This window comes from Aulonocara stuartgranti (assembly GCF_965226115.1).
Source record: "Aulonocara stuartgranti genome assembly, chromosome: 22".
Lineage (NCBI taxonomy): Eukaryota > Metazoa > Chordata > Actinopteri > Cichliformes > Cichlidae > Aulonocara > Aulonocara stuartgranti.
Genome location: NC_138957.1, coordinates 25,620,160 through 25,647,633, shown reverse-complemented (window position 1 = coordinate 25,647,633; position 27,474 = coordinate 25,620,160). Strand labels below are relative to the sequence as shown.

Here is a 27,474-nt window from a genome sequence, read left to right as displayed (position 1 = left end):
TGTTTCAATGTTGAGGTCCAAACTCTGGGGAGGCCAGTCCATGACTGATAATGTTCCACTGTGTGTGTTGTTGTTGTTTTTTGTTTTTTTTAACAAGTATGCTTTTAATGCACTGGCAGTTTTTTTGGGGATCATTGACATGCTGAAAAATGAAGCTCTTGACAATCAGATGGACAATCAAAATGTGACCATACTGTTCTGTATTCATATTCAATCAATTTTGACAAGATTCCCAATACCACTGTCTGAAAAGCAGCCCGAGACCATGACAGAGCCTCCACTGGCTTTACACTTTGCTTTAAACACTCATTGCAGTACCTCTCCCCTGACCTCCATACAGATAACAATTTGAACCCAAAAGAAATCTAAATTGTTTTTTTTTTACTGACTCATCTGTTATGTGCGAGAATAACAGTGGTTCATCCAGTAAATTTTGCGCATTTTTGTGCTTGAATAACTCACAGGTCAGGATTAAGCAGCTTAACAAAAAACAAACAAAAACATTCATCTGGAAATGATCAGGTACAAGGACTGGATTGCAAATGAGTCAAAAAGCAGCCGATGTCCAAAGAAAAACTCTGCAAGTCCTTCAGAAAGCCTGGAGAACTACTGTTCAAGAGCCTTTAAAAAATTACAATAAAGTCTGGGTCCTTGGAAGCAAAATGTACAGAAAAAAATCATCTGGTTCACAAGACCAGTTTTGGCTTTATTTATGTGTGTTGTTAACTGACAGGACAAAGCACAAACACAAACAATGCTCAAAACCGTCTTTTATTGAAGACCTGACAGCATTTGACACCTGTTCATTTATAACACAAACACGGTAGAAACTGTTAAAATAGTACTTTATGTTTTAGGATTTAAAAAAGTGTCCATATCCACATTTATTATTTGTTTAATAAGAAAACTAAACAGAGTGGGACATCCCTTCTATCCACATCTGATGCGGTCAGGTCAGCTCTGGCTTTGCACGAGCATACATGAACAACAGATGCAATAACATTAACATAGTAGCTTGAACACAGATAAAACCATCCCTATCTCAACAACATCCCTTCTCTTTACAATGTGCAATTCATCCTTAACCATTAAGTTTCTTTTCTGTTTTATCTTTCAAATACACGCTCCGCTTTTTGTCCTTTTGAGAAATATAAGAACGACAAGTATAAATTAAAAGTATTACAAATGAATCCCTTAAACAACAGAAAAAAAGGAACATGAATGTTGCTAAAAGGCCTGAGATATCTAAATGTGATGGGAGGTTCGGTGGACCAGTAAACACTAACATATCACTGCCACTCTCTAGTCTTATTATGCCCAATGCCACCCCTCCCTATCATTGTTTTTAGCACCGTCACTAAAGGCAGTGTGTTGTAGCACTTTGGTAATGGGCATGAAATACTGAGGCATGTAGGGGGGGAAAATTAAGGCTTCATCTACAAAAGCGATGGAGTAAAGCTCCAAAGCACTGCATGATAGTTACAATAAACTGATGATAAGATCGGAGGCTCACTCTGAATTAGACACCGGGGTTAAAGATGGGGGAATGAAAAACATATAAATGACTCAACGCGAGACGAGCGGGGCAGTAAGTCTCAACATGTAGACGACTTAACGTCGCTCAGGCACTGTCGTGTTTGTGTGGCGGCTTTGAGGTATGTTTGATGGAGCAGACGCACACTGTCTGATACACTGCATGCTTTTAAAGTGATAAACTAATATTTTTATTCAAATAAAAAGGGGCATGCCGCCAACTTTGCTGATACAGCAACACTGGTGAGCTCAGCTGGACAACTACAGCTCACTTACCTCAAAGCCCGCATTAAAACTGGAGGTTTGCCATGAAACAGGCAGGAAGAACGTAACAACAAACTGGACTCACACTTGTAAATAAAATTCAACATATCCTTAATCCTCTGCTACGATGACTGCTTGCACTCTTGTCCCTTGCAATGGTACAATGAAAAATTGTTGGAGTGCTCCTTTAAAGTCAGAAAAGCAGCTAAAACCCCTTCTGACAGCCATCAGCAAACAGGCAGCGATGTGCTGGATTTCTCCAAAAGCACCAATGTGGGTTTTTTAAAATAAATACGTGAAGGAGAAGTGTAACATTTTGGGAAATGTGCTTTTTTTCCCCTTTATGAATCAAGCCTTGGTCGAGATAATGCTACAGGTTAGATTATGGTAAAGGTTTCTCCAGAAAATCTCATCCTTTCAAGCAGTTTGAAAAGATGTATGGAAATCCCTGATCCCTGTACTGATACAACCCACCCAAACAAGAACAAGACGTGCACGACAAGCCGAAACTACACCGCAGACAGTATAAAACATGGACGTATCTCCAGGGTTGGATAAATTAATTCAGTTCTGAAGGTTTTATTGTTTAAAAATGTTAGTTTTTATTAGTTTCAATCTATGTAGACATCCACAGTCTCAGTAAACATGTCCGTCCATCATCATGTCCTCTATTTTTTTAATTCGTTTTAGTTCATTTTATTTTATTAATATGTAGTTTTAATTTTTAGTTTAGTTTTAGTTATAACAACCTTAGAAACGTACATCTTTCATACCATCTACGTATGACGGTGAGGGCCGGACTCACGTTGTTCGCAAAGGTGACATCAGTGGGAATAAATGGAGAGCGTTAGCTCAACATAGCAGCTGAAAGCCACTAGCCTGGATCTGTGTTATCATTAAAAATGAATTAATGAATTGCATTAAATCTGCCTACCAGCACTCTTAAGCCCACTGAATAACATGTTAAATGTTTTTTTGTTAATGCACCCAAAAATCTAATTGTGATGGTGATATTTTTGGGGTTTTAAAATGCTGGCAACATTATGTTGGTAGCTGGACTCCAGGAAATATCTGCAGATTAACCATTCCTCCAAATGTTTCTTACATTTATAGAGTACATATTATTTATTAAAGCAATCTGCAGTGTGATACTTTCTACTCTCCTTAACCTCATTTTTATTTTGTATTCTGTTTTTTGTTTTTTTTTAAATCACTGTCTATGTGTGAAATCTCACAGCATAAGGTCCTCAGTAGGCACCTGTGATACTTTTACCACTTTTACTTTAGCTATGTTGTTTAATTATTGCAGACTGAACTATTTTGTACTCTTTATTATGCTATTATAAAACAAAATTTGAATACAAATCAACAAAGTATCCATCTATCAATCTGTCAATCATGACTGTAGCCTTCCTGCAGTACCTTCTTAGCCCACTAGTAGTCGCCACTAATAGTTGCCAATGTCATTTTACACTTACTTTATTCAGACAAATAAAATAAACAAGTTAGTGAGTGAAGTTAAAAGTGCTGGTTTTGTCCTTGTCACACACAAGCAGGCTAGATGTTTCCCTTTATTTCCATTATTTGTGCAAAGCTAAGCTAACCTGCTTCTGGTATAGCCTAACATGTACTGTACACATAAAAGAGAGAGAGGTAACAAAATTTTTCCCCTAATGTTAAACTTTCTCCTTAAATGTTAAATAAGATGAAAATGAAAGACGGTTTAAAATAAATCCTGACATCACCAAATGATCTTTCACAGCTGTAATCCCCCCAAAATATCAGCTCATGTCCTACAGAAGACACTATAACCGAGGCTGTAGAGGTCGACCGTTTTTGTGTGTTTTTCTGTGTGTCCGTCTGCATGTGTGTGCTGTGAAGAGGTTTTGTGCTACACCAGCCACTTCTCCATGCATGTGTGGAACACGGTCTTGTTGGAGTGCCACCAGATGTGCTGAACGCCGGGAACAGAGCAGAGGATCAGATCTCCGCGAGCCGCCAGCGTCTTCAGCCCGAAAACATCTCTCAAGTACAGCTGGAAAAAGAAAACACAGCACAAGGGAGTCATTAATAAATCTACCGCCTCAGATTTTTGGTGGGGTTGTGCATGTATTTTTCTATTCTTTAGAAACAAAGCACATGCCTTGCTCTGGGAGGAGCACCTCCATAAATGAGACATAGATAAAAGATGGCTCTGCTTTATGACAAACCCATTAACGTGTCAAAGACATCAGAACAAAGATCTTTTTTTGTTTTGTTTTGTTTTTGTGTTAAACTGAAAAACATTTTAGTTTCTCATGATTTATTCTGGTAAGAATCATGGTTTCTCCTTTTTATAATTTATATATTTATTCATCATTAGATCTCTGCCACAGTATGTCTTTCTCCTGTCTTCTTCCCCTCATCCCAGCTGGTCACGGTTCCTAAGCCTGATTTTACCAAAAGTTTCTTCCTCTTAAAAGGGAGTTTTTCCTTCCCACTGTTGCCAAGTGCTCGCTTATTGTCTGATTGTTGGGCGCCCTTAGAGGACTGTTATTGTGAATTAGTGTTATATAACTTATTTAGAATTGAATTAAATGACCTAAAAACAGATAGAAATAAATGAAAAAATGTATTCTGACTTTCACTCACATCTTGGTGCTGCATTTCAACAACCGTCTCGTTGTCGTCATAAAATCCAAACTGGCTGTAAAGACATGAAAGCAGTGTGTTAGCATCACATGAGAGTCATCAGATCATCCACAGTTACACGAAGCAAGATGTCATTGACAGCTGTGACCACAAAGAATAAACTGAAATCCCTTTAAAGCAGAAAATATGATGCAGCCTTGTTTGATCTAAAGTCTTATTTTAATTATTTTAGCACCACAATGAGTTTAAATATATTATTTTTGTAAAATTTCGATCTAAATTCATTTGCTGCAACTTTCACAAAGTCCAAAAATCTTTTTAAAGATATCCATGTGTGTGAGATTTCAGGGAAATAAAATCAGAGGATGCTGTCACCTCGACTGCCAGGGCGTGATGACTCCATCGTCCGGTCCTCCAATCAGTACCAGCTTTTTGATTTTGAGGAAGTTCTTCTTCCATTCTGCAGATGGCAAATAAAACACACCTCATGGCTACTGTGCACTTTATCTGAGTCATTTTGATATAAGTAATTACTCGTTACACTGAGTAATTTTTGATAAGGGTTGTTGTTGATTGTTCTTTTTCTGACCTGTTGAATTTGGGTTGGGTCTCTCACTGTTGAGCAAAGCCAGATAATCACTGCTGTTGACATAGAGGTCTCTGTGGTGGGGGTCTGCAGACAGGTGAAAAGCAAACACAATATCAAACTGCTCGTTTATGATTTTAAAGTCCGAAAAGGCAGGAAAAAAAAGAAATTTGACGACTTCAAAATCTGTGAGAAAAAAGTAATCCTGGAGTCTCACCGTTCCAATAGTTGCAGATGGATATCATCTGACCTAATGCGGTGTAACACAAGTGGTAGAGGTTTGACTTCACAAACTGAGGGAAGAGGTACTTTAAGTAGTCTGTGTCTGAGGGGAAAGAAAGAGGAGCGAGAATGATGACCAAGTCAGAGAATAAATCAGTCCACAGCACGATAAAGTATTTCTGCACATTGCTTCACAGCTTTCTGCTAACTGTGTCAGTCTGCTGACTGATGCTGGAAATAGCTGCGAGCTCTGGCTTGTCACCAGAGCAGCAAGAGTGATATGAAGCAGTAAGGCTTTGAGCTAAAATTCTCTTAAAAAAAACAATAACTTATAAAAACAGGTCCAACAACATCAGTCTTACTAACTCATTGTTGGGTTTTTACTCCCTAATTTACGATTTTGCTGATAATTATCAGGCAGCTTCTCATCGTGAGATCATGAGAGTTTTCATTTTACAGCTGTCAGATATTGACACTGGTTCACTAACAGGGTATTAGTAGATTCTCAACAGAGAAATACTGATTGCATTTAAAACACGCTGCTGAACTAAGCTCTCCATGTTGGACCCACCTCCGTACTGCCCGGCTTGAGGTGAGGACAGGGAGATGAAGGAGTGGACGTTGTGGTCAGACAGAGTGGAGAGGATCCCTCTGCAAACCAGACCGCCTGTAAGAACATCAATAAAGACACATGTTTGTGTAGCTTTTCAGAGAGCAAGTCCACCTTCCAACCTTCTCATTGAATGTTATATAACCCACTTAGATAAAAAAGTGCCTCACAGAGCAGTGACAGACAGATAACTGGTCAGCTGACTGTGCGTATGTCAATTTCCCAGTGCTCAAAGGTCTTATATCCAGTTATTTTGATTGCAAACTCCATTTTTGATCATTAATTCGTCAAACAAACCTGAAGAGAGTTAGCAACCCACCTCAATTTTTTTTGACAGGCTAATTCAAATCAGGAAGTCAAAATCTCTTTGCAAATCAACACATCTGTTTAGCAGAGAAACATCTGTTCTCTCGTATTAACACATGTTTTAACCTTGTATCATTGTGACGTTTTAAATTCTAACAACACCTTTATTGTCGTTTATTGTGCATTTCACTGCATCCAGTAAGTTATTTTTAGTCTGTTTTATTTCACTTTGTTGAATTTATTGAGCCATTTTACTTTATAGAGACACTCTATTGTGTTACAGTCAGCTTTTTGCATCAGGTTCTGTACTTTATTTAGAATTTTAGTTTAAATATGTTTACATAAGCTCCTTTTGAGGACTTTATTTAAGCTAACTTGAATGTTGTGACCATTTGTGCTAGAGTCAAAATTTAAACAGTTTCAGAAAGAAGAGGAGATGGTTTTACAGGGATATTTGGTGCATCGCAGTAGCACAAAGCAATAATAAGGTGCTGCTGTCTGAACACAGGCAGAAATAAATTAACTCTTCACTGGTCTGATGAAGAGCAGCTTTTCCTCTGTAGAAATGTGAAAATTGAAAATAAATCAATATTAATAATTTAGTTAATAAATAAAGTTTGAAGTTGAGCTTTTTGATTTTTCAGTTCTTGGGGTGAAATCTTGTGTGATATCAGGTTTTACTCCTGTCCACAGTTTTTGTTTTCGCAACCGGTTTATTTGAAATATTCAACGCATTGCACAGTTTGGATTTAGAACCCGTCTCACCAATAAAATCCAATAATCACATTTTTCTGACACAAATCTTAACATTGTGGTTAACCAGACAGAGCTTCTACCAGTGAAACTCCGTCTGGTGTCCAGAGATTCTTTAAAGATCTGATCTCCTATCCCGATCCTCCATTTGCCACCAGCCAGGAGTTTTTTCCATCGTCTGTGATTTCTCAGTGAACATCTGATTAGGCTCAATTGTCTTGGTGGATGTGTTTCGGTTGAAGTCTGGAGAACCCGTCTTCCCAGTTAGTCCACCAGGTTATGCGTGTTATTTCTAGCGTCAATTAGTTTTAATGAGCGTGGATTGGCTTATCCTATTCAGACACGGAGGGGGCTCGCCCAGGGCAGGTTGCACAACCATTCACACCCATATTCACACCTATGGGCTATTTTGACTCACCAGTTAACCTGACATGCATCTCATTGTACTGTAGAGTGAAATTCAAACTCGAGCTAGCAGTACATTAGTCAGTGTGGCGCTAAGACTTTGTGTCATTTTGTCATTTCCTCTCACAAAGATGCTCAAGTTCTGAAATACTCGAACGAGGTGTAGAAGCTACTTTTGGCTCGTCACAGCAGGTAGGCCCACATGTTTGAGACACTTTTCCTTACACAATCCCAAAGAAATGCGCGTCTCCTCCCAGGATCGAATGTGTAAACCACTACACCACTGAGCCACTCATGCGACGGTGACAAGTAAACATTCCACAATCAAGATAATGCTTTTCTCATAAAGATAAACTATTTTATCAAGAAGCACACAGAGTATGTCCATGTTTTTTTCTTTTTGGTGTGCTCTCTTTTCACAGAAACATGCTGAGTGAAGAGAATCTTGTTTGCATTACTTGTTCCTCGGGGGGAAAATTTACATTGAAATACAATATGGCGTTGCGTGGTAGGAATTTCCAGCAGCTGACTGAAGCAGAAATCCTAAAGCAAACAGATCATTAAACACTCTTCCTGAAAATAAACCTTCACAGCTAATAGTGTCGCTCTGATATCTCCCTCAGCGAGATTGCCAGAGAAACCATGGACACATAACTGCAATTTGCACTCGCTCACCTTGAGAGTAGCAGATAAAGTGGACCCCATCTGCTGCGTTTTGCATTATTGGGTAGATAGCTGCCTTGAATCCCTCCACCTGTTTCCACATGGGCTCCAGGCTCGCGCCCCTGTCAAACAGGTCGATGACGGTCACGTTCGTCCCTGGATGAGACTGCAGGAGACGGAAGAAGGAGATGGTTTCGCATCATTTAACAGGAAAAACTCACAGGAAGCACAGCGTCTAAGCGATTTGTCATATTATAGCATTGAACAGCTACAAGAATCAGCAACGTGCCCTCAGTAACTTCAGATGCCGGTGCTGTCAGTTATCCTTGAGGATGTTTAAGCTTCTGAATCACTGAACTGCAAATTAACTAAAGCAGAAAAAACAAGGCCTCAGATCCGCTTTTGGTATTTTAAGCCAACCACAAAGGTCTCTTCTGTGGTTTCCAGAAAAAATAAATAAAGAGGAACCTAATGTTGGTTTTAACCTCTTAAACCTCTCCTGACATGTCCACAGAAACTCCAGAAATATCAACACACAAGTCACATCAGCCAGGTATGGAAGCTTGTTCCTGACACAGAAAACAAAAAAAATCATTTTTATCTCAAAATCTAAACTTCAAACTTCTCAGAAAATAACTCAAAATTGAGAAAATTATTTGAAAATCAGTTGAAATTTTGAGATAACTAGATAACACTTTTTTTCTGAGGCAGAAACAAGCATACATAGCCAGATCATCTGGTGAGAGTTTGACAGTTTCTATAGGTGTGTGTGTGTGTGTGTGTGTGTGTGTGTGTGTGTGTGTGTGTGTGTGTGTGTGAGGAGGTTGTAGTAGAAGATTAGTAGTAATTAATCACTTTATCATTGTGAGTACTGAGAGACTTCAAGGTGCTTTAGTGTATCTATTATAAAGAACATTATTTTTCTTCTACACTCGCAGTCCAGAACAGGTTTATTTCAGTTAACTAGACCTCAATAATTAAAACTAAGCATGACAAATTTAACAGAAACAAAAATACAATTTGGTAAAGTAACTGACAGGATATTATGCACTTACAAAAAGTCGCTAAAATAAAGCAGAACGCTTTAGTCTTTGTCATTTTCTCCCCATCTGTGAGCAAAGCCAGCCTGAGGAGACTGTTTTTAACATATTTAATCTTACCCCAGACATATGCAATAAAAATTACAGGAAAACCAAACACAGCTCTGGAAAGTAACTTAATGATAGTAATAATACAGTAATAATACAACTCTGATCGGTGTTATATTACAGCACAATAACTTCTCTATAATGAGCCCGTTAATTGTATGATTGCTGCTTTATTTCTACATCAACAAAGCAGAAAGTACTTCATATTAAATCACTAAATAATGTATTACCCTTACCATAAAGCTCGCTAACAGCAGATGCATATTGCACGGTCCACGTTTTGCTGATAAACATGTGGTGATATAACCTGTAAGGCCTGCAGGATTTACTGTAAAATACACCTTAACTATCCCCTGAATCAGCCTCTCCGTTAGCCCCGACACTCACCTCGTTAATGAACCGCTGTAAGTTTATAAAATCCCCTGAGCTGTCGAACAAACCGTGCACGATGATCACCGGCTTGTACCCGACCACCGAAGCCCAGAGACACGCACCGAGCAGCGGCCACAGCAGCCCGGCTGCCCCGCTGCTGCTTCTCCTCCTCCTCATCCTCAAGCTGGCACAACCGAAACCCTCCATCACAACTTAAAGTAATAAAGGCGAGAAAAGGTGTTGTAAAAAAATAAAAGCATTAAACTGTTGGGTTTTTGCTAATGTGGCATTATTCTGGGTCCAGTTGTGCTCCTTTAGACGATGCTGTTTCACGGCCAGCGCTTCTCCGTGAGAGTGCTCAAAACACTCCAGGAAAAGCAGAAACACTCCACAGCTGGTCCCTGCTTTTTGTTTTCGTTTGTTCCGGTTTTAAATTACAGGTGAAGCGGCCGCTACTGGCGTCATTTCCTGCTTCCGCTCGTCCAATCAGCGGGAAGCAGAGCGCTGCCCCACAGGGTCACGCGCAGATACAACATAAACAGTTAGACTGTTACACCGTGACGCGAGTATGTAACATAACAAGCTTTGTTTACTCTTTAATGTGCAGCTTTAACAGTGTCTCTCTGATTTTGATCAAATTCATTTAATGCTGGGCTGTGCAACTCAAATATTTTAATGCTTTTAACACAGTGTATTTATTTGTTGCTGCCAATAATGTTATAATAAAATGCAAATACGGTCTTCTGCTCCTTGTCAGCCATCAGGTTAGTTAGCCAGCAGCTGCTTGTACGCCTAGAACTCAAGGTCCCACAGGACCTCAGCCCTGTTGTTTTCAACCACCTTGGTGGTGTTTCCCATCAGGGAATTCTAGTCAGTATATGGACAGATGTTCCTGTACGCTGCCCCAGCCACCTGGTTGTGCCTCTCAACTTACACGGGTCCAATTGCGTCTAACCTTCTGCAACTATATGTTTGATAGTCTCCAGGGCACCTTATCAGTCTTTAGCTTGACCCCTGCCTCTATGGATCTGGTGCTCAAGGGTTGTTCATGCGCTGTCCCTTAGATTGGTGGACAGAAGGCCATGCTATCTATCTCAGACACCGTCTGCCTTTATAAATATTGTAACATTATTAAAAAAAAAAGTGACAGGGAAAACAAGTTTTAAATAAGTTTTATTTTTTAAATAATGTTTTATAAGCATTTCACTAAAAAAGTTTAATACATTTTGTCAACTTTTTTGTTTTATTTTTACAGAAACTTACAAAGTTTCAAAAACCCGAACCAAATAAGAACTTTGGTAGTTAATACGAAGCTAAAACTGGGAAAATGTTTCACTTTATGTAACTATAAAACTACTGATCACGAGAGCCATAATAATATGATGTAAGCAGTTCCCTCTTTCAATGGTGTTTGCTCCTTTGGTGCATACTCCGTTGTAAACTGAAATTACAATTTTACTGTTGCATTCCTCTGACAGTCAGTCAAGCTGCAGTTTACAGGCATGTTTATTCAGTCTGACCTTTGAACTTTGACATAAATCTCAGTCACAACATAAGCATAAATAGAAATAGATAACAAAGAGGAATAATCTGGATGTTAGGCCACACATACAGCTTCATCTTCAGTGCTGCTTGACAGACTCTAATGCAGTGTGGAGGGACGATGACCAGTTCTCATACACCTCTCCACAAAGCCAGTCCAAATCCTCAAAAAGTGCTCAGCTGGATTAAGAGCTGGTGACTCAGATCATTTTCATACTCTTCAACCCATTCAGTGACCTCCAAGCTTTGGCGTTATGGAAAAGCCTCATGAGTCCAGGCCTGTTCAAAAAGGTTGCTGTATCCCCTCTGCAACTTCATGTTTCCCATTATTCTCAAATATTTTTTTGCACTTTTATACTTTGATCTGTATTTCTGAGCGTACCATTTATATGCATATAATTCTGTGATTTAAATCAGGTTTCATTACCTTAAAATTGTGCAGCCTGTACAGGCCACCCACTGAGCAGCTTTATTAATTGTGCAGGATCACTTATGGCATGCAGCTTTGACAGGTCTTTCTACTTTAATTTTAATTTCAAACATCTATTATACGGCCACAGACCCCTTCCCCCCTGACACTGGCCAGGAGTACCATCATCCTTCTAGAAAACACTCACATCACAATGAGATAAACTTATCACTCCAGATAATGTTGTATTGATTTGCAGTGACCCTTACCACTAAGGAGAACCACGTCAGCAAACTACCTCCCTTTAGCCTAGACTGAAGGGTCAGCTTTTCCTGTTATTCATCAGGTAGTGGTCTGCTATGACGGGTTGCATACACTATAGTTATTTAATGTACCTTTCATAAAGTAGGCAGCTCAGATGCTCTGCTGATGAGGTTTGAAAAGTTGAGATCTCATTGTGTCCAGATTTGAACATTGGAGGGGGCGCACTGGAGCAGAAATCAGATTGGGTGAAAAACTGCGATTCTGTGATGCCACTTTGCTGAAAAAGTGTCAGATTTTTAATGGAAATCCTCACTCTCATACTTTCTTTAACATGGACAAAATAATTTGAGTGAGAAATTATGTGAGCACAGGCTTTATTAACCAGTCCTGCAGGTTGAGTGCAGAACAAGATCCTCCAAATAAACAAACAAACAACAAAAATTATGCTTATTCAAAATTCATCTCACGATCAGGTCGAGTTCAGACACAAAAACACCACATCACCCTCAATAATTCCTCTCCTCTGGTCCATTCAAACCACCTTTTTCACCTATTAAAAAAAAAAAATCCAACTTTCCCATTAATTCTGATGAAAAAGTGAAATGTGAAAGGTTGAAGGACACAGGTCATCTCACAAGTTGTACAAAGGAGTGCACGCGTAGACGTTTCCGATTAATGCTGGAGTGTCACATTGAGTAGTTTCGCTTTCATCGAGAGACGCTGTGGAATTTGATGCTTCGAAATGCAACGATGACGATGCAAATTTGACAGCTTAGAAAAAGATTTATCGCTTCACCCAAACTTTAAAGAAGCAACAAAAGAACCCGAGAGCTGCAGAGATCTTTTCCAGGCTCTCACACAATTAAATGCTCGAGTGAAGCGTGAGTAGCAAGCATACCGCCCGCCCCCCCCCCCCCCCCAAAAAAAGCACCCCTACAAAAGTCGTACAAAATATTCTTTAGAGATAATGTTTGGTATCTTGCTGCTGGACGCTGTAGCAGCAGCTCTACACAGTAGGCTGCAACATCTCCTGCAGATGACACATGGTGTCCCTCAAAGTGCGAGCGAGTCTCTCTGCGTTAGTGTCCTCGCAGCAGTTAAAGGCCGTGATGGAGAAGTGGATGTGGTCCGCCTGAGGGTTGTAACAGACGGCGTAGCCGTCAGGAACGAGAGGACCGAAACACATCACGCTGTCCGTGTTGTTTGCAGGCATCTGAAGAGACAAGACAGGAGGGAGATCAATAATGGAACTGGGCCTTAAAGCTGGGCACACGTCATTAAAAACACACAAATCCTCAAATCTGAGTCTCAAAGTTCACTCTTCATCACGAGAACACTAAGGCTCACCAGACAGCTGATCTAGAGCTTCCAGTTATATCACATGATCTGTACAGATGCCAAGAGCTCAATTCTGCTGTTCTCATTTCATATCTACAGTGTTTTTAATTGCTCATAAAACATCAAATACGAGCACCTACATTTCAATGCGAGCTGGGCCGTGTTAACTTTGTTGACCAATAACATTCATCACAGTTATCATCAACTACCTCCTTTATGACTAAAATTAAATGAAAATTTGCCGTCACAATTTATGCTCCAACTGGTCAAAATCCACATAACCGGTGATCATAGCTGCTAACTGGAAACTTGTCATTATCTCAACAGCCAGTTGGGTATTTTTTCCTGAATCACACTCATGAGACAACACAACTTTGTCAAAGATAAGAAGGAGAAACAAAACAACTACATCGTTGAGTTCAACCAAGCAGCACAGATCCCCTTTAAAACTGTGCGAATCTGGAACATTCAGCTATACTGTACAAATGCTTTGATATATACTGTCATTTGAAAACTAAGGCATGCCAGAAAAAACCCCACAAACAATCAGGAGCTGACCCCGGGGCAAAAAAGAAAAAAAAACCTACAAAAATTCCACACATCTGACTGTCAACACCTAAAATGAGGAAGAGAAACAGATTCATTTTGAGGAAACTCCAAGCATCCATGTATGCGTGTGCTGCAAGAAATTCACAGGAACTTCACAGGAGATTATCTGGTAGAAAATTCCCTCTCATATAGCCACTATCATTTGACAAAACAACAACAACAAAAAAAATTCCCATTTCCTACTGAGCAACAGTGTAAATAACACCTCGAACAAAGACACACACACACCTGTCCTGTCCGGAGTTTAAAGTGTGTTGCTAGCCCGTAAGCCGTGTCCATGAAGATTTTGGGAATGCTCATGCCCTCCTCGATGGCCTGCAGCTTGAGCCCCAGCAGGTGGCGGTCAATGCCGTGTCCATTAAGTGCCTGAACAAAAGAGAAATGAAACTCTTGTTTGAGTGTTTTTGAATCAGTTAATCAGCAGCTTTGAGATAAATGTTTTAACATTTATTTAACACTTACCGCTTCGGTCAGAGCCGAGTAGGCATCAACAGCTTCTCTGAACAGCTCCTGCTTTGCTTCCCGCTGCAAACCCCAAAAAATAAACACATTCTGAATCCAAGCTACAAAAATCCTCCAACAGTTCTGTTCCCATTCAGCAGGAGAACTTTCTCACAGGGTTTGTGCTTCTCACCGATACGGACGGATTATCAAAGGCCAGAATGAACTGGAGCCCCTGCTTGGTGGGTGAGCGGATGTACTCGGTCCTTCCTCCTCTAAACATCCTCTGAGTGGCGATATCGCAGGCAGAACAGACTTCACTGTGAACTCTGCAGACAAAAATAAAGCCAATATCAGAGACAATGCTGCTAACAGGTAGGTGTTCATCTCAAGTAAGTGCTGCACTTTAAAGACAAAGCAGAAAACAAAACTTAATGATTCTCACTCTTGTAGACAGTTAGCACATTCAGAATTTACAGAGAACTCACGTGTTACAACCAAGGTATGCAGAATAGCATCTCTGAACACACAACATGCATTCAGAAGCAGGCAGACTACAGCAGCAGAAGACCAAACCAGGTGAAACTCCTGTCAGCTAAGAGACAGAAACTGAGGCCCCAGTTCACAGGGGCTCACCAAAACTGAACAATAAGATGGGAAAAGTGTTTCCTGGTCTGATGAGTCTAATCTTCTGATGCAACATTTGGGTAGTAGGGTCTTAAACAACATGAAGGGATGGATCCATCCAGTAACAGCAAACTATACCTAATAAAGTGGCCGATCAGTATAAATCAGTCACTCCAATTACTCCAACAGAACTCATCTGATCAAGTCCAGGTATCAAACAAGGCGTTAGATTACCAGGTGGACTGGTGTGAGTGAAGAGGAATCTATTTTATGATCAGTCGGTTCACAAAGCAGCTAAATGGGTCAGTTTTGGACATTACCAGTTATTTAATAAAGTAACTTTCCCTCTCTAATGCAACGGGGTTGAAGTAAAAAACTACAAATGCCATCTGATCCAGTCTGAGACTAACCACAGCACAGCAGGAAATTCTAACAGCAGATTAAAAACAAACAAACAAACAAACAAACAACACACAAAAAAAGAAAAAAGAAAAGAAAAGCAGATTGCTGGCACTGACCTGTAGTAGGCGAGCTGCAGGGCGACCTGGATAAAGGAGTTTGGGCTCATCTGGTGCTGCTTTGGAAGATTCTTGCCAAACTTCTTGAAGTTGAACACATTAACGTCGAGGTCGTTGATCAGGCTTCAACAAATTCAGGACAAACATTTGCATTTGTGCTGATTTTATGTTTAAAGTCAAGGTTCAATTAGCAGCTTTAAATAAGCTTTCAGACAGCAGTGTAGAGAGGAGGTGGGAAATCACTAGATTATGTGACAGAAAGTAAACAAAGTTTACTTCTACCTACTTTTACTCACTATTTTAAACATTTCCATATAATATTTTTAAGTCCCGTTGAACTCCACACTGCACGTAAGAAAAAGCTTTATTCCTCAATCATATTTTGGCATCTGAATGATTTGAGAGAGCTCTGAAATTGCACAGGACCATATAAAAAGCTTGGCATCTGACCAGGACAGCAGTGGATTATGAAGAATGACTTTACAGTTATCCACAGAGGCATTATTTCCATCAAGGTTACATAAACACAGCAAAGATAAATCTGTTTACACTCCTGCGGCCTTCTTTTAGAGCAAGTTCTCTCCACCTCTGTCAGATTTCAGAGCAAACACAAACATGCAGCTGATGGTGTGCGGAGAGGTCAGCGCGCTGCAGAGCTCAGCTCAGAGTTTAAGTTTAAAAAAAAAAAAAAAGTTGGGAGCTTACATGTCAAGGTTCTGCTTGGCGTGCTCGATGTCCCTCTTGATTTCTCGGTCTATGTGAAAGTAAAGCTTCTTGGGCATTGGTAGCGGGAGCAGCGGCGCCCTCTTTGTGTCCGGTTTCTCACTGCAGACAAGAAAAAAAAACGTAAACACTCAGAGCAGACACCCCATCATTCTCCACCTCAGCTCAATTTTTCTTGACTAATTCAGCACATCTACAGTTTCATTCCAACATCTCACCAATACTCGATCACATGATCCAGCAGCGTCGCTACAGGCGGACCCTCGGCCGTGGCTTGCTCATACAGAAGACCCCACGAGCCGTCCTCGCCGACCACAAACTGTTCAAACACAGACACGAGTCAGCACTCTGCATCAGCTGCTCTAAACAAGCCATCTCTCGCCATTCACGTGCGCATTCCCACCTGAAGCGTTTTGTCAAACCAGCGGTTTCCGCTGTTGGAGAACGTCCCGCCGCCATGAAGGACCTGCGCGGCCTTGCGGCTCGCATACCTGTCAATTAAAGTGGTTGCACAAGCGATTCTTCATGAGCTCACACGCAGAAAACCACAGAGAGTGCACAACATTTAAATGGAGCAATAGCTCAAATACGGGTAGTGATAATTGTGCAGTGTTTCCAAACCTCCATAAGAAACAATAATATCTGCACAGACAGCATTACTCAACTGATTTAGCAAACACAGAAATACTCGGTGTGTGTGTGTGTACACATACTTTTCATCTGATATCCTCATGACTGGAGAATCCAGACACAAGGAGAAAAGTCCCGTCTCTATCATCCGCACCGATTCCTGGTTCAGTTTATCTGATACACACAGAGACCGTGTCGTTTAAACCCAATCAACTCGTCTCCCACATGTAGCCGTTATTTATATGATGCCCAAAAATTGTTCCTGCTTATTGATTGCTTCTCCTTATTTTCTGTTAAGTATTGTTTGTTGGTGCTGCTATCACTAGGATTATTTCCCCATTTGTTTATTGTTTTTATTTTATACTATAGAACACGTTTTCATACATAATGGTATGTTTATATTTGTATGCACCAAAACAATCTACAACTTCAGTGAAAGCAACGACTAATTGTATCACAGACGTAAAGAAGTCATTGTGGAGGACCTGCTGTTTGTGCGTGGCAGCCAATGAGAAGAGAGCTGCCTTAAGGTTCTCAGATGAGAGGTGAAACGTCTTCAAGCAACTTAAAGAAGTCCAGACGCTTTTCTTTGCAAGCTCCTTTGACTCCTCTTTCTACAGTTCCATCTGGTTTCCGAGTTTGACACAACAATCTCACATTTTTCTGTTTTTGCATTTATCAAGTATTAAAAGGAGTTAAAATAAAAAGAGTCAAACTATTCGACATCATCACTCCTCCTGTCCTTTGCCAGCTCGTACGGTTATTAACATTTCTCCTCTATCAGCTCCTGCACTGTCCGTACACACTCTGCCTCTTCTGTCCCAAACTACTGTTTTATAACTTAATGACTTACTTGAAAATAAATTTCTTTCCCTTTGAGGGGCTGAACCACAGTATTAAATAAATGAGGATAATTTTGAGCTGTGAATCATGCAAAACTACTTCAGCAGACTCCAAGTATGAAAATAACAAGATGGAAACACAATGATTCCAACTTTCGGTCATTTTAAGTGTCTGAGAGTTTCGTCCATCACCAACATTTCAGTTTTTCCAACCAAGATTGATTATTGGGTTTCTGCTGATGCAGGCATAAAACATTTAACACTTAAAACTGCTTTGAGACATGTAATGGTCTTAAACACCAAAAAGACCAAGGAGATCATTGTAGATTTCCGGAAGAGGGGTCATAACAACCATCTGCCTCTCTTCATTGGCAGTGAGGCGGTGGAGAGGGTGAGCAGTTTTAAATTCTTGGGGGTAACTGTGACCGAGGACCTGTCCTGGGGCAACCATATCACCTCAGTTGTACGGAAGGCCCAACAGCGCCTCTACTACCTGAGGAGACTGCGGAGCGCACACATTCCCAGATCTCTGATGTTGAACTTCTACAACTGTGCCATCAGCAGCGTTCTGACGTATGGATTTCTAGTGTGGTTCCCCAGCTGCACCAAGGCCGATCAGCAAGCACTCCAGCGGGTGGTGAAAGAAGCTGGCAGAATTATTGGAACAAGTCTGCCAGAGATCAGTAATATCTTCCCCACTCGCTGTCTGAGGAGGGTGCACAGTATCCTGCGGGACCAACATCACCCTGCGCGCCACCTTTTCCATCTGCTGCCCTCAGGGAGAAGGTACAGGTCTATACAGGCCAGAACATCCAGACTGGCCAACAGCCTGTATCCACAGGCTGTGAGGCTCCTGAACTCTCTGCCCCCCTCTCACGGACAATAACCATATCCAACTTCTTAATAGCAATGAACTGGTCTGCATTGGTGCATCATATCTTTATTCTCTTCCCCCTCCTGCCCCCCCCTCTTTCTTAAATAGATAACTATCATATCTGATATCATATCTCACAGTACAATAATATTGAATGGGTTGCATTGTTGTATTTTGTCATGTTTCTCAGGTCTTTGTCTGAATTTCTACGAACATTATTGCTAAGGATTGTCTTATTGCATTGGAGTCACACTGGGTTAAATATGTACACTTGGGTTTTAAGGGGTATTTATTATTTTCTTCTTTTTTTGGGGTTGTATGGAAGCCCCAAACACAATTTCATTGTTCTTGACAATGACAATAAATAAATAAATACTAAATACTAATCAATCCATCATTAAACCAGTGTTAGGTCTAAAAACATGAAGAGTTCTGATCACTGAGCTGCTCCAAGTACACAGCACCCTCTCCTGTCTCCTATGTGTAGTTAGGTTTCTACAAAGCAGATGATAAAACCACTGAGTTGGAAGGTCTCATTATCTAAAATCTATAATTAGGTAAAAATTAATAAAACGCCTCCTTTGGCCACCACCTTCAAGCTGCTCTAAAGGAACCTCAGATATTGTGACGTCATTTCAAGCACATCAGAAAAATGGATGCGAGGGCGTATCCTATGCTACTCTAACACCAGCAAAGCTTCACCAACATCAGGGGATGTTAATCCTACAGTCAGAGCTTGGCATGTAGACGTTTCTCACATTTGTATTTTCTTAAACTGAGCCATTAACAGATCAGTTTTGTTTGCTCTCTTAAAATAACCGAAAACAGCAGCAGCTTACAGTGAGATAGCAGTCAAGTAGTAAGCACCGGCTTGCGTGTGTGGTGATCTACCTCTCAGCAGGCGGTTGTAAGCCTCTCCCCATGTGTGGCGGTGCTCGCTGGTCAGGATGCCCATCGGCTCCTTGTCCGTCTTCCAAGACTGAGACCTGATCCTGAGCAGCTGCCCGTGAATCTGACTCTCAGTCATCCGCGAGCCATCGCTGTTATAAACCTCCAGCTGGAAGAACTGGGAGTAAGAGGAAAACCATGTCAGTAAGATCAAAGTTTTTAAAAGCAATACAAAACTAAAAGCGGGGGCATCTTTCGATTACTAAGCTGCACTAAGTGCTTTTTACAGTCACAAAAAACCCTTCAAATCCACAGAAACACCAACATTTACAGTTATCAAAAAAACCAAACAAGTTCAGAGCTGAGACGATAAAATCTGAATTTCTGTTAAGCAGTTTAAGTTCTTTGAGGGTTTTCCTGTTCTGCCTTTTACAAAAACAAAAAGAATTGTCACCTGAAAAATATCCTCAAAAGTCCATCAGAAAACCGAGGCTCAGTGGATGAAAGCACTTTTTTTTGACGAGTACATTTCTAAAGAAATAAATAAATACATAAAAAATTCTCACTGCATCATTTTAATCTCTAAGAAAGCACTTTTGGGTTCTGGTTGCTTGTTGTTGGGATTATTAATCTCCATATGAATGAAGTTACACCTCACAGCTGGTTTAGTTTACTCTTTTCTGCAGGCAGCAGTCTCTGAACACCACTGTCATCAGCGTCACGCCTGACTAGTGGCAGAGCTACTTCCTGCCGGGACTCTCATGTATCCAAGCTGTAACCTTGCAACATCTCTGACCCCTGACCCGATTGTTCTTGGCTGAGGTGCTGAGACGGGGCGCTCCAGTCTGTACTGCGCCCCGCCCAGCAGCTGTTTCAGCAGACGATGCCCAGCCCCACACGTGCAGAGCAGCACAGGACTCTCTGGGTCCTGTATTTATATCCAGAGACTTTCTTGGCCAGCGTTTAGTCACACTGTCTCCAACTGAACATTTCTAGGATACTCTGGGTCGACGTGTTCATCAGAGGGCGCCACAACAACACAGCACAGCTGCACTCGTCCATGAAAGGAGAACAATTCCTCGACAGATCAGAGTCCATGCAAATAATGCTGACTGCATCACATTCAGTCATACCTCAGATTAAATGGTGTGCATATACATATAGATTTTAACTTGAGCTACAAAATGTATTTAAAAACACAAACTAGCATTTGGCTTACTAGTATACAATAACTCCGCTTACTGTCATCAGTCCAGAGTGAGAGCTGATGTTGTACTTGTGGCTAATAAACCCTGTAGAAACAGACTAAATAAAAAACAAACTATTTCTATCACTTCTCTGCTGCAGCTCCGCCAAACTTGACGCACTGCAAATGAGTCACGCCCTACATCAATTAAAGTCACTTTGGCAGCAGAAGGCCTTTTCAGTAAATCTGTTAACCTTTGAAAAAAAACTGAGCCACAACAGGAAGCGCCAGAGGTGAACATCCAGGATATTTTGTTAATTTTGGACGCTGCGTCTTCTGAAAGATGAACAACTTACTAACCTACAATAAAAAGTACAGTAGATGTGAGTATGCAGTAGTCCTTAGTCATTATGAAACACTGTGTAGATTTAGTATATCTCATTTCATGCTTTTTTCCTTTCCAGAATCAAACATGTTTTCATGGTTTAAGAATTCCTGTGATAAAAAGTAACAGATGTCTGAAATGCTAAGAAGCATGCTTTTAAACACTTCTCTTCCTTTCTCTAATTACCCAACTGAACTCAATGTTAAATCAGACATCTGCTGACTGGTTCTCCACTTATGTGCAGATACTTTACAAACTAAATAAGCTTCTCTTTTAATCAAGATGTAGATGAAATATCCACATACAGCCAGCAATCACTAGATAAAACAACGATCTCGTGGGATAATGTGCTGCCAGAGTACTCAATGTTCAGAAGAAAGCTTCCTGTACGATCACGTGACTTCTGTTTGCAAAAATTGGTGTATCAACAATCAACTTGGAGTTTAAGAAACACAAAAAGCAGCTTCAGATGTGATTGCACAAGACTCGACTTGACTGGCAACACAAGAAAAGAACAAAAGAGACTATCTAAATCCATCTTCTGCCACCTGTCAGGCACGACTCACCTGGTAGTTCCTGACGACAGTGATGTGCGTCGGCGAGCGGCGGGAGCGGCCGTAGTGAGCAATGTAGTCGTGTTTGGGGCCGGGGATCCTGCAGGAGGAGAAGAGGAGCGGGTAGAGCTCCTTGCACAGGGGCTTCCTTCGCATGAACTCGACCGGCAGCTGCCCGCTGACAGACAAAGAGAAACACGTCAGTCATTATTGTTTTTTTCCCCCCCCATCCTTTGCTTTCCTCAGTCACCCTCTCTGGTTGTTTCCCCTAGTAAGATGAAACCCTTAATCCGCCCCTTCTGCTCAGCCATGTTTTGAACAATGAGCGTATACTTATAGCTGCCGCCTCTTCAAGACAGTCACTTAATGACTGCCTGCACCTACAAAGACATGGGTTACCCTCTTCTTGACTGCACCCTGCACTAGTTAAATACACCGAGGGACAATGAATAACATCTCTGTGCGGGATCGCTGATCATCTCACAACTGTGCAAAGAATAAAGACACCCATCAGTTTTAGACATGCTCATTGCACAGGACCTCACCTGATAAGACGCTGCACCTACTGTAGCTCTGTCAGCAGGCAAAAATGCAGACTGTGAAAGTCTACAGACTTCTAACATGTCTCATTAGGACACTGGAGAATCTGATGGCTTATAACTGACTATTTAATTAAAGTAATGTATAACAGACATTGTTAGTGTCCACTCTTTCAGCGGGAGCCACAGTGGTGTTTAACAATCAGAGCAATTCAATTAAAAACAAACAAACAAAAAGCCAATTTTGTATAAGGTGACAAAGTACAAGTAGGTCCTGTTTTAGGATTATATATGAATGCTTATAGAGCAAGAAAAAAGGTAAAATACTTTTAGAAAAGAAAAAATCTAGATTTTTTTTACTGATGTTCATCGGGGGAAATGCAAAGACGTTAAATAATATTAAAACATCTCAGACCCTCCTGCTCTTCCAAACAGAGATCCAAGGGAGAATCGATTGGTCAGCGGACAGTGATTTCTACCCGTTCATCTCCAAACTGTAACCTCTCTACAGCACAAGTTACCATGCTGATGCACCCTGTTAAGTGGACTACCTTCATAATACAGAAAACCAGGCTTGACCCTAAGGTTATTCGGAAAAACCCAAATTCTGCTTCCCGGTTCAGGCCGGGTCATTCTGATCCCGACTTCTTCCTAAATCAGCCAGTTAAAAACGTTCCTCTTCCAGCTAGTTTAAATCTTATCTCCCTGTTAGAGTTTAAACTATTGCTGCTGAAGTCCACAGACTATGATAAAGGCGTCCCTCACTGATCAACACAAGGCCCCCTGATTGTTACTCAGCACTGTAACACCAATTTTAATCTTACAGGATGCATGACAACAAAATAAAGTGCAATGTGATAAAAGAGTTCAGATCAGAAATGCACAGCAGCAGAAACTTTCTATACTCAATAGTTCAGAGTTTGTGCAGTGGGAATAGAGCAGAGAGTAGCTATGAAAATGAGAGCGAAAGACAAGGAAGAGGAAAAAACTTTTTGGAGTTTAAAAATTCAGAGCTATGCTGAATGCGCCGACACTGAAACACCTTTTTCATGCTTCATTCGGGGAGACAGACTCCAGCAGACGTTGCAGCACTGAGCTGCAGATTCTGTTACAATATGTGCAGGCGAGTACATTTAGACGCAGATTAACTTCATGCACCAGAGAAAACACAAGGCGATGCCAGCCGAGTCAAAGGTCACGGCACAAAAATAGAAGCGAATAAAACCAACTGCAGCACCGCAGCTTAAACGCTGTCAGAGGATTACTGCAAAGTCTGACACCAGTACAGAGCCTGTGATTCCCCCAGGTAATAACCAGCTCCATAAGCTCTAAAGGGAATAACTGTATTTTACTATAGTAACCCCCCAACCCCACCACACAGCAGAGAGACTGGGCACCAGTAAATATGACTTGTATAGCAGCTTGTACTTGATCTGCACTATAAAGTGTGACATATTTTCGTTTTTATTCCACTGATTTAATCTGGCATCTGTGTATAGCTTACAGGCTAAACACAGAATACGTGAACACAGAGTGGGAGAGTGAACCAAAAGAAAAGGTGTTTGATTGAACCTCTGTGTAAAAGTCACTGCCATTTTACAGACTTTGGTTCATGGGTTTCAACCAAATGAAAGTTCCTCTTTTACAAGAACGAAAGTTTTAAGTTCTCACTTTCATTTTCTTTCAAACATTAACAAAAAGCCTGAAACAGCTTTTTGTTTTTAACACAACATTAGTTAAATTACTATCAATGAAAGAAATGAGTCTGAGAGTCATATTTATAGAAATATTTTTACGTGATTGTTATGTATTCAACTTCAACTGCGACAAAAACAATTGAGCTACACACTCATCTGCCACTTTACTAGTTACGCCTGTTCAACTGCTTGTTAACGGAAGTATCTAATCAGCCAATCACATGATAGAAATTCAACGCATTTAGGTATGAGGGGACAGTGAAGACGATTTGGTGAGCATCAGAGTGAGAAAGAAAAGTGATTTAAATGACTTTCAACATGGCTGGCCTGAGCATTTCAGAAACTGCTGAACTGCTGGGATTTTCCCAGACAAACATTTCTAAGGTTTCCCAAGAAAGAAAATATCCAGCGAACAGCGGATCTCTGGGAGAAAATGCCTTGTGAAGGCAGAGGTCAGAGAAGAATGGCCAGATTGGTTTAACCTGATAGTGACTCAAGACAACCACTCATTACAACCAAGGTATGCAGAAGAGCATACCTTGTGAGAACTTGAAGCAACAGAAGATCACACATGGCATGCTACTACATCAATATGGTCAGAAATCTCAGAGAAATGTTTCCAGCTCCTTGTTCAATCTGTGCTGTGAAGCATTAATGCAGCTAGCAAGCTGTATTTAATAAAGCGGCCAGTGAATGCTCGCTGAAAACTTTTGACTTTCTATTTTCATTGGAGACAATGCTGTTACTTTTTGTACTAGTGTCCTCATCATTTTTAGCCTTTAGAGCAGAAAAGGGAAGTCCTGCCATGTCCATACTGATCACTGATCTGCTCCAAATATGTTCCATAAATTAAGACTCACGTGTTTATTTTGGCCTTAAAGTCCAGAACGGCTGCAATCAGTCTGGACGCAAACCTGCAGGGAAACAGACACGAAGCGGTTCTATAAACACAAATCATATTCAGCTAAACAAAGCAGCACGATGAAACCTCAGAGATCATTAATGGCATGATTCATGTTTTTTTTTCCCCCCTTTTCAGGCGATGAGATCTAAAGAATTTAAGTGAAACGGACCCCCTTTTCAGTCTCACAGATGCGGCCTATTCGGTTTATGCGTCTGTCTTTTGAAAGAAGTCAACAGAGGCAGTAACGACTTTGGCACACAGAGGAGCAGGACATCATGTTGCAAGCTTTAAATGATAAAAATAAAAACAGCAGGTGTGAGTATCAGGATCATAAGTGCATGATGACACAGCAACACTTAACTAAACCCTTTTGCTGCTGTGTCCTTTAACACTTCTTTTGTGTTTACACACTCAAAGTAATACAAAGATCTGTTGCTGCTGTTGTACTGAAATCTAAAAATGGCTTACACGCTATGAACTGTGAGGCTTTGAGTGTTCAAAATACATACACCGCGGGCCAACACATCTTCAGCGTTGAGATGCTGATGTTAACTTTGTGAGTTAACATCAGCATCTCACCCTTTAATGTTTAATTTTACGGGTTTCTGCACCATCACTTCCACATAGCTGTTCTCTGCCGTCTCTCTACATCAGTTTATGTAGACTCACACCAGCTGGCTCCTCCAGTCATTAAAATCTCTGCGGGGCAGAGAGATAGCCGCGTTCGAGTGCACGGGCAGAGGCTGTCTGCTCTCCAAGTACGCCCGCTGCACCCACCAGTCCGAGATCTGCAGGGGAGACCAAAGGAAGGGCACGGAAATCAGCTCTGAAGTTCAAAAAAAGGACCAAAACCACAAAGGCACTGATTTTTGTTTTTACTGGAGTCTGTGTGTGTGTGTGTGTGTGTGTGTACCTCAAAGCTTTTTAACAGACTTTTGCTGCAAAGTTAAGTCACAGACAAGAAGCAAGACATGACTCTTCTTTGATTCTCGGCAATAGGGTATACGTTTTAACATTCCCTAAACTTTGAAATAATAAGTTTGTTTAATGCAGAACAAGAGCTAAATACATACAATATCATAAAGTAATGCTTATTTTAGTGATTGTTTTTAATCGATAGGGGGAAAAAAAAACTATTTTGAAACACTGTTTTGCAACGTAGTGTAGGTATACACTGAGGGGAAAATGGTGATTCACATGGCCTCACTGACATTGGGCAACAGAAGACTGGAAAAATGCTGCTTGGTCTAATAAGTTCATTTCTGAAAACAGTTACCCAGCTTATAAACCATCAGATCACACATTTAGGCTTGCACAGAAGCTGTTTTTCCTCAACCATTATTAATTTACTGATTTTTTTTCTCTATTTATTGAGAGAAAACGTCCAAACCATCAAAACATCACCAAATTAATGTTTTGTCTACAAGTGGTCAACAAGTGGTCAATAATAATCAAATAATCAGGGCATTTTTGAATAAGTTATTCTAATTAACTGATTCTGAGGGGCTCGTGTGGGAGTCACCAATTGATTTTTCATTGATTCTTTCCCCTTCCGCTACTCTGCTACACACCCAGTTCTTGTTGAGTCTGGCTCTCTTCTCCAGACCCTCCTGCAGCTGTGTACCAAGCCCGGCCGGCCGGCCGAAATCGTGCACTATCCTACGGGTGTGGCTCAGCTCCTCGAGGGGCAGCAGGGGCTCCAGCGCCCGCAAGTAGCCCTGTAGGGTTTGGGCCAGAGGAGGCACCGGCTGTGGGGGCACCGAGGAGAAGAAACACAGCTCCTGCCTCAGGGAAACCTGCAGGTGGAAGGTGAAGAGGTGAAATAGAGTTCCTCATTTGAAAATGCTGAAAGAGCAGTAAGTGCATGTGAGCACAGTGCAGGAACTTCCTCAGAGGTTTGACCAAATGCCAGAGAGTGCAGGGCGTTTCAAGAAAAGGAGTCAAAGATATGACAGTGGAAGCAACACCCGCTGCTTCTTGTCCGTTTATCATCCGTTTCTGCTCACGCAGAGAGAGTATAACAAGGCTTCAGCGTTTTAGCATGACAGCAAGTGTGAAAACAAACGTCGACTCACCCGGGACAGCCATGCTCTGCAGGTCCCTGAGTGAATGTTCCTAAAAATCATCTTTCCTCGCGTCACAAATCCGCTCCGTGTTCAAAGGTGTGACACACAAAAAACCCAGATGGGCCTTTTTAGCTCACGACAACTTCTGCACAGTTCGCGCGAGGTCAGACGGGCAAAATGAAGCCCGGACCTCCTCCTACTTCTCCACGATGGCTGCAGAGCACAGTCCTCATCGCTCGACACGCATTAAGTTTGAACTCGTTTATATTTCGGGAGAAAAACCGAGCACAGCCTGCCCCTTCCTTCGAGCCGAGGGCACGCGAACCCTCACGTACCGTGCAGAAGTGACAAACTGGCGCACGTGCGGACGTGAAAATGTTTCCGTAAACAGCTACGTGACCGAGACAAAGGGCGCACTGCCGCCCCCGTCCACGGGGTGTCGCTGTTAGGCTTGATGACCTCACAAAGGGCGGGTTTGTTCGACATTGTAACCCGAGACTACATAAAAACATACCTGATACCACTTTTTACAGCTGCGAAAATGCAACAATAATCGTGTATTTTAGTATTATTTTCTGAATCGTCTTCTAACATCGTATTTTATTAACTTTATCTACTGGAGGTAGTGCAGGTAACTACAAGAACAAGGTTAAATGCAGTGTTCTTGATGTCACTGATGTTACACTCACTCATACAGAGGTCATTAATAAATAAGACTACGATCAAGAGGTGATTTCATGACACCGACATAGCATACATGGCTTGAACAGACTACACTGAATCCACTCTTGAATTTGGGTACCATGTCGTAATCGGGTATCCTAATCATAAAAAAAATGCTAGTAAGGGACGCCATCATTAGGGTGAGCCTGTCAGAGAAACAGCGAAAATTTATGAGTGACCAAATCAACAGTCTGGTTTGTTTTTAGAAAGAAGCTTGGCAAC

The 27,474-nt window shown here is 41.2% G+C and overlaps 2 protein-coding genes across 2 annotated transcripts; both read right to left on the bottom strand.

Annotated features, from left to right (window-relative positions):
* Positions 1–685: 685 nt before the first annotated feature.
* Positions 686–9,939, bottom strand: ppt2b (palmitoyl-protein thioesterase 2b). Its single transcript, XM_082520899.1, has 8 exons — positions 9,509–9,939; positions 7,986–8,139; positions 5,808–5,903; positions 5,232–5,339; positions 5,018–5,101; positions 4,804–4,888; positions 4,429–4,483; positions 686–3,832 (listed from the first exon to the last, which is right to left on the bottom strand). Exons 1-8 carry the CDS (start codon positions 9,698–9,700, stop codon positions 3,689–3,691), a joined length of 918 nt encoding a protein of 305 aa, XP_082377025.1. The 5' UTR covers positions 9,701–9,939; the 3' UTR covers positions 686–3,688.
* A 2,126-nt stretch (positions 9,940–12,065) lies between these two features.
* cratb (carnitine O-acetyltransferase b) lies at positions 12,066–26,959 on the bottom strand. Its single transcript, XM_082522312.1, has 15 exons — positions 26,539–26,959; positions 26,035–26,259; positions 25,133–25,251; positions 24,420–24,473; positions 21,336–21,501; positions 19,202–19,376; positions 16,678–16,768; positions 16,368–16,455; positions 16,183–16,283; positions 15,947–16,066; positions 15,242–15,364; positions 14,290–14,425; positions 14,118–14,180; positions 13,884–14,021; positions 12,066–12,921 (listed from the first exon to the last, which is right to left on the bottom strand). Exons 1-15 carry the CDS (start codon positions 26,587–26,589, stop codon positions 12,715–12,717), a joined length of 1,857 nt encoding a protein of 618 aa, XP_082378438.1. The 5' UTR covers positions 26,590–26,959; the 3' UTR covers positions 12,066–12,714.
* Between the last annotated feature and the right edge of the window lie 515 nt (positions 26,960–27,474).

What these genes read in the sequence shown, in the direction of transcription:
- ppt2b (XM_082520899.1), bottom strand. Translation starts at nt 9,700, where the DNA reads ATGGAGGGTTTCGGTTGTGCCAGCTTGAGGATGAGGAGGAGGAGAAGC. An exon ending in CTTTATCTGCTACTCTCAAG is followed by an intron (nt 5,904 to 7,985) that starts GTGAGCGAGTGC and finishes ATGTTCTTACAG; the next exon opens with GCGGTCTGGTTTGCAGAGGG. An exon ending in ATCACGCCCTGGCAGTCGAG is followed by an intron (nt 4,484 to 4,803) that starts GTGACAGCATCC and finishes ATGTCTTTACAG; the next exon opens with CCAGTTTGGATTTTATGACG.
- cratb (XM_082522312.1), bottom strand. Translation starts at nt 26,589, where the DNA reads ATGATTTTTAGGAACATTCACTCAGGGACCTGCAGAGCATGGCTGTCC. An exon ending in GGTTTGACAAAACGCTTCAG is followed by an intron (nt 16,284 to 16,367) that starts GTGGGAATGCGC and finishes GTGTTTGAACAG; the next exon opens with TTTGTGGTCGGCGAGGACGG. An exon ending in CTGCAGCTCGCCTACTACAG is followed by an intron (nt 14,426 to 15,241) that starts GTCAGTGCCAGC and finishes TTTTGTCTGCAG; the next exon opens with AGTTCACAGTGAAGTCTGTT.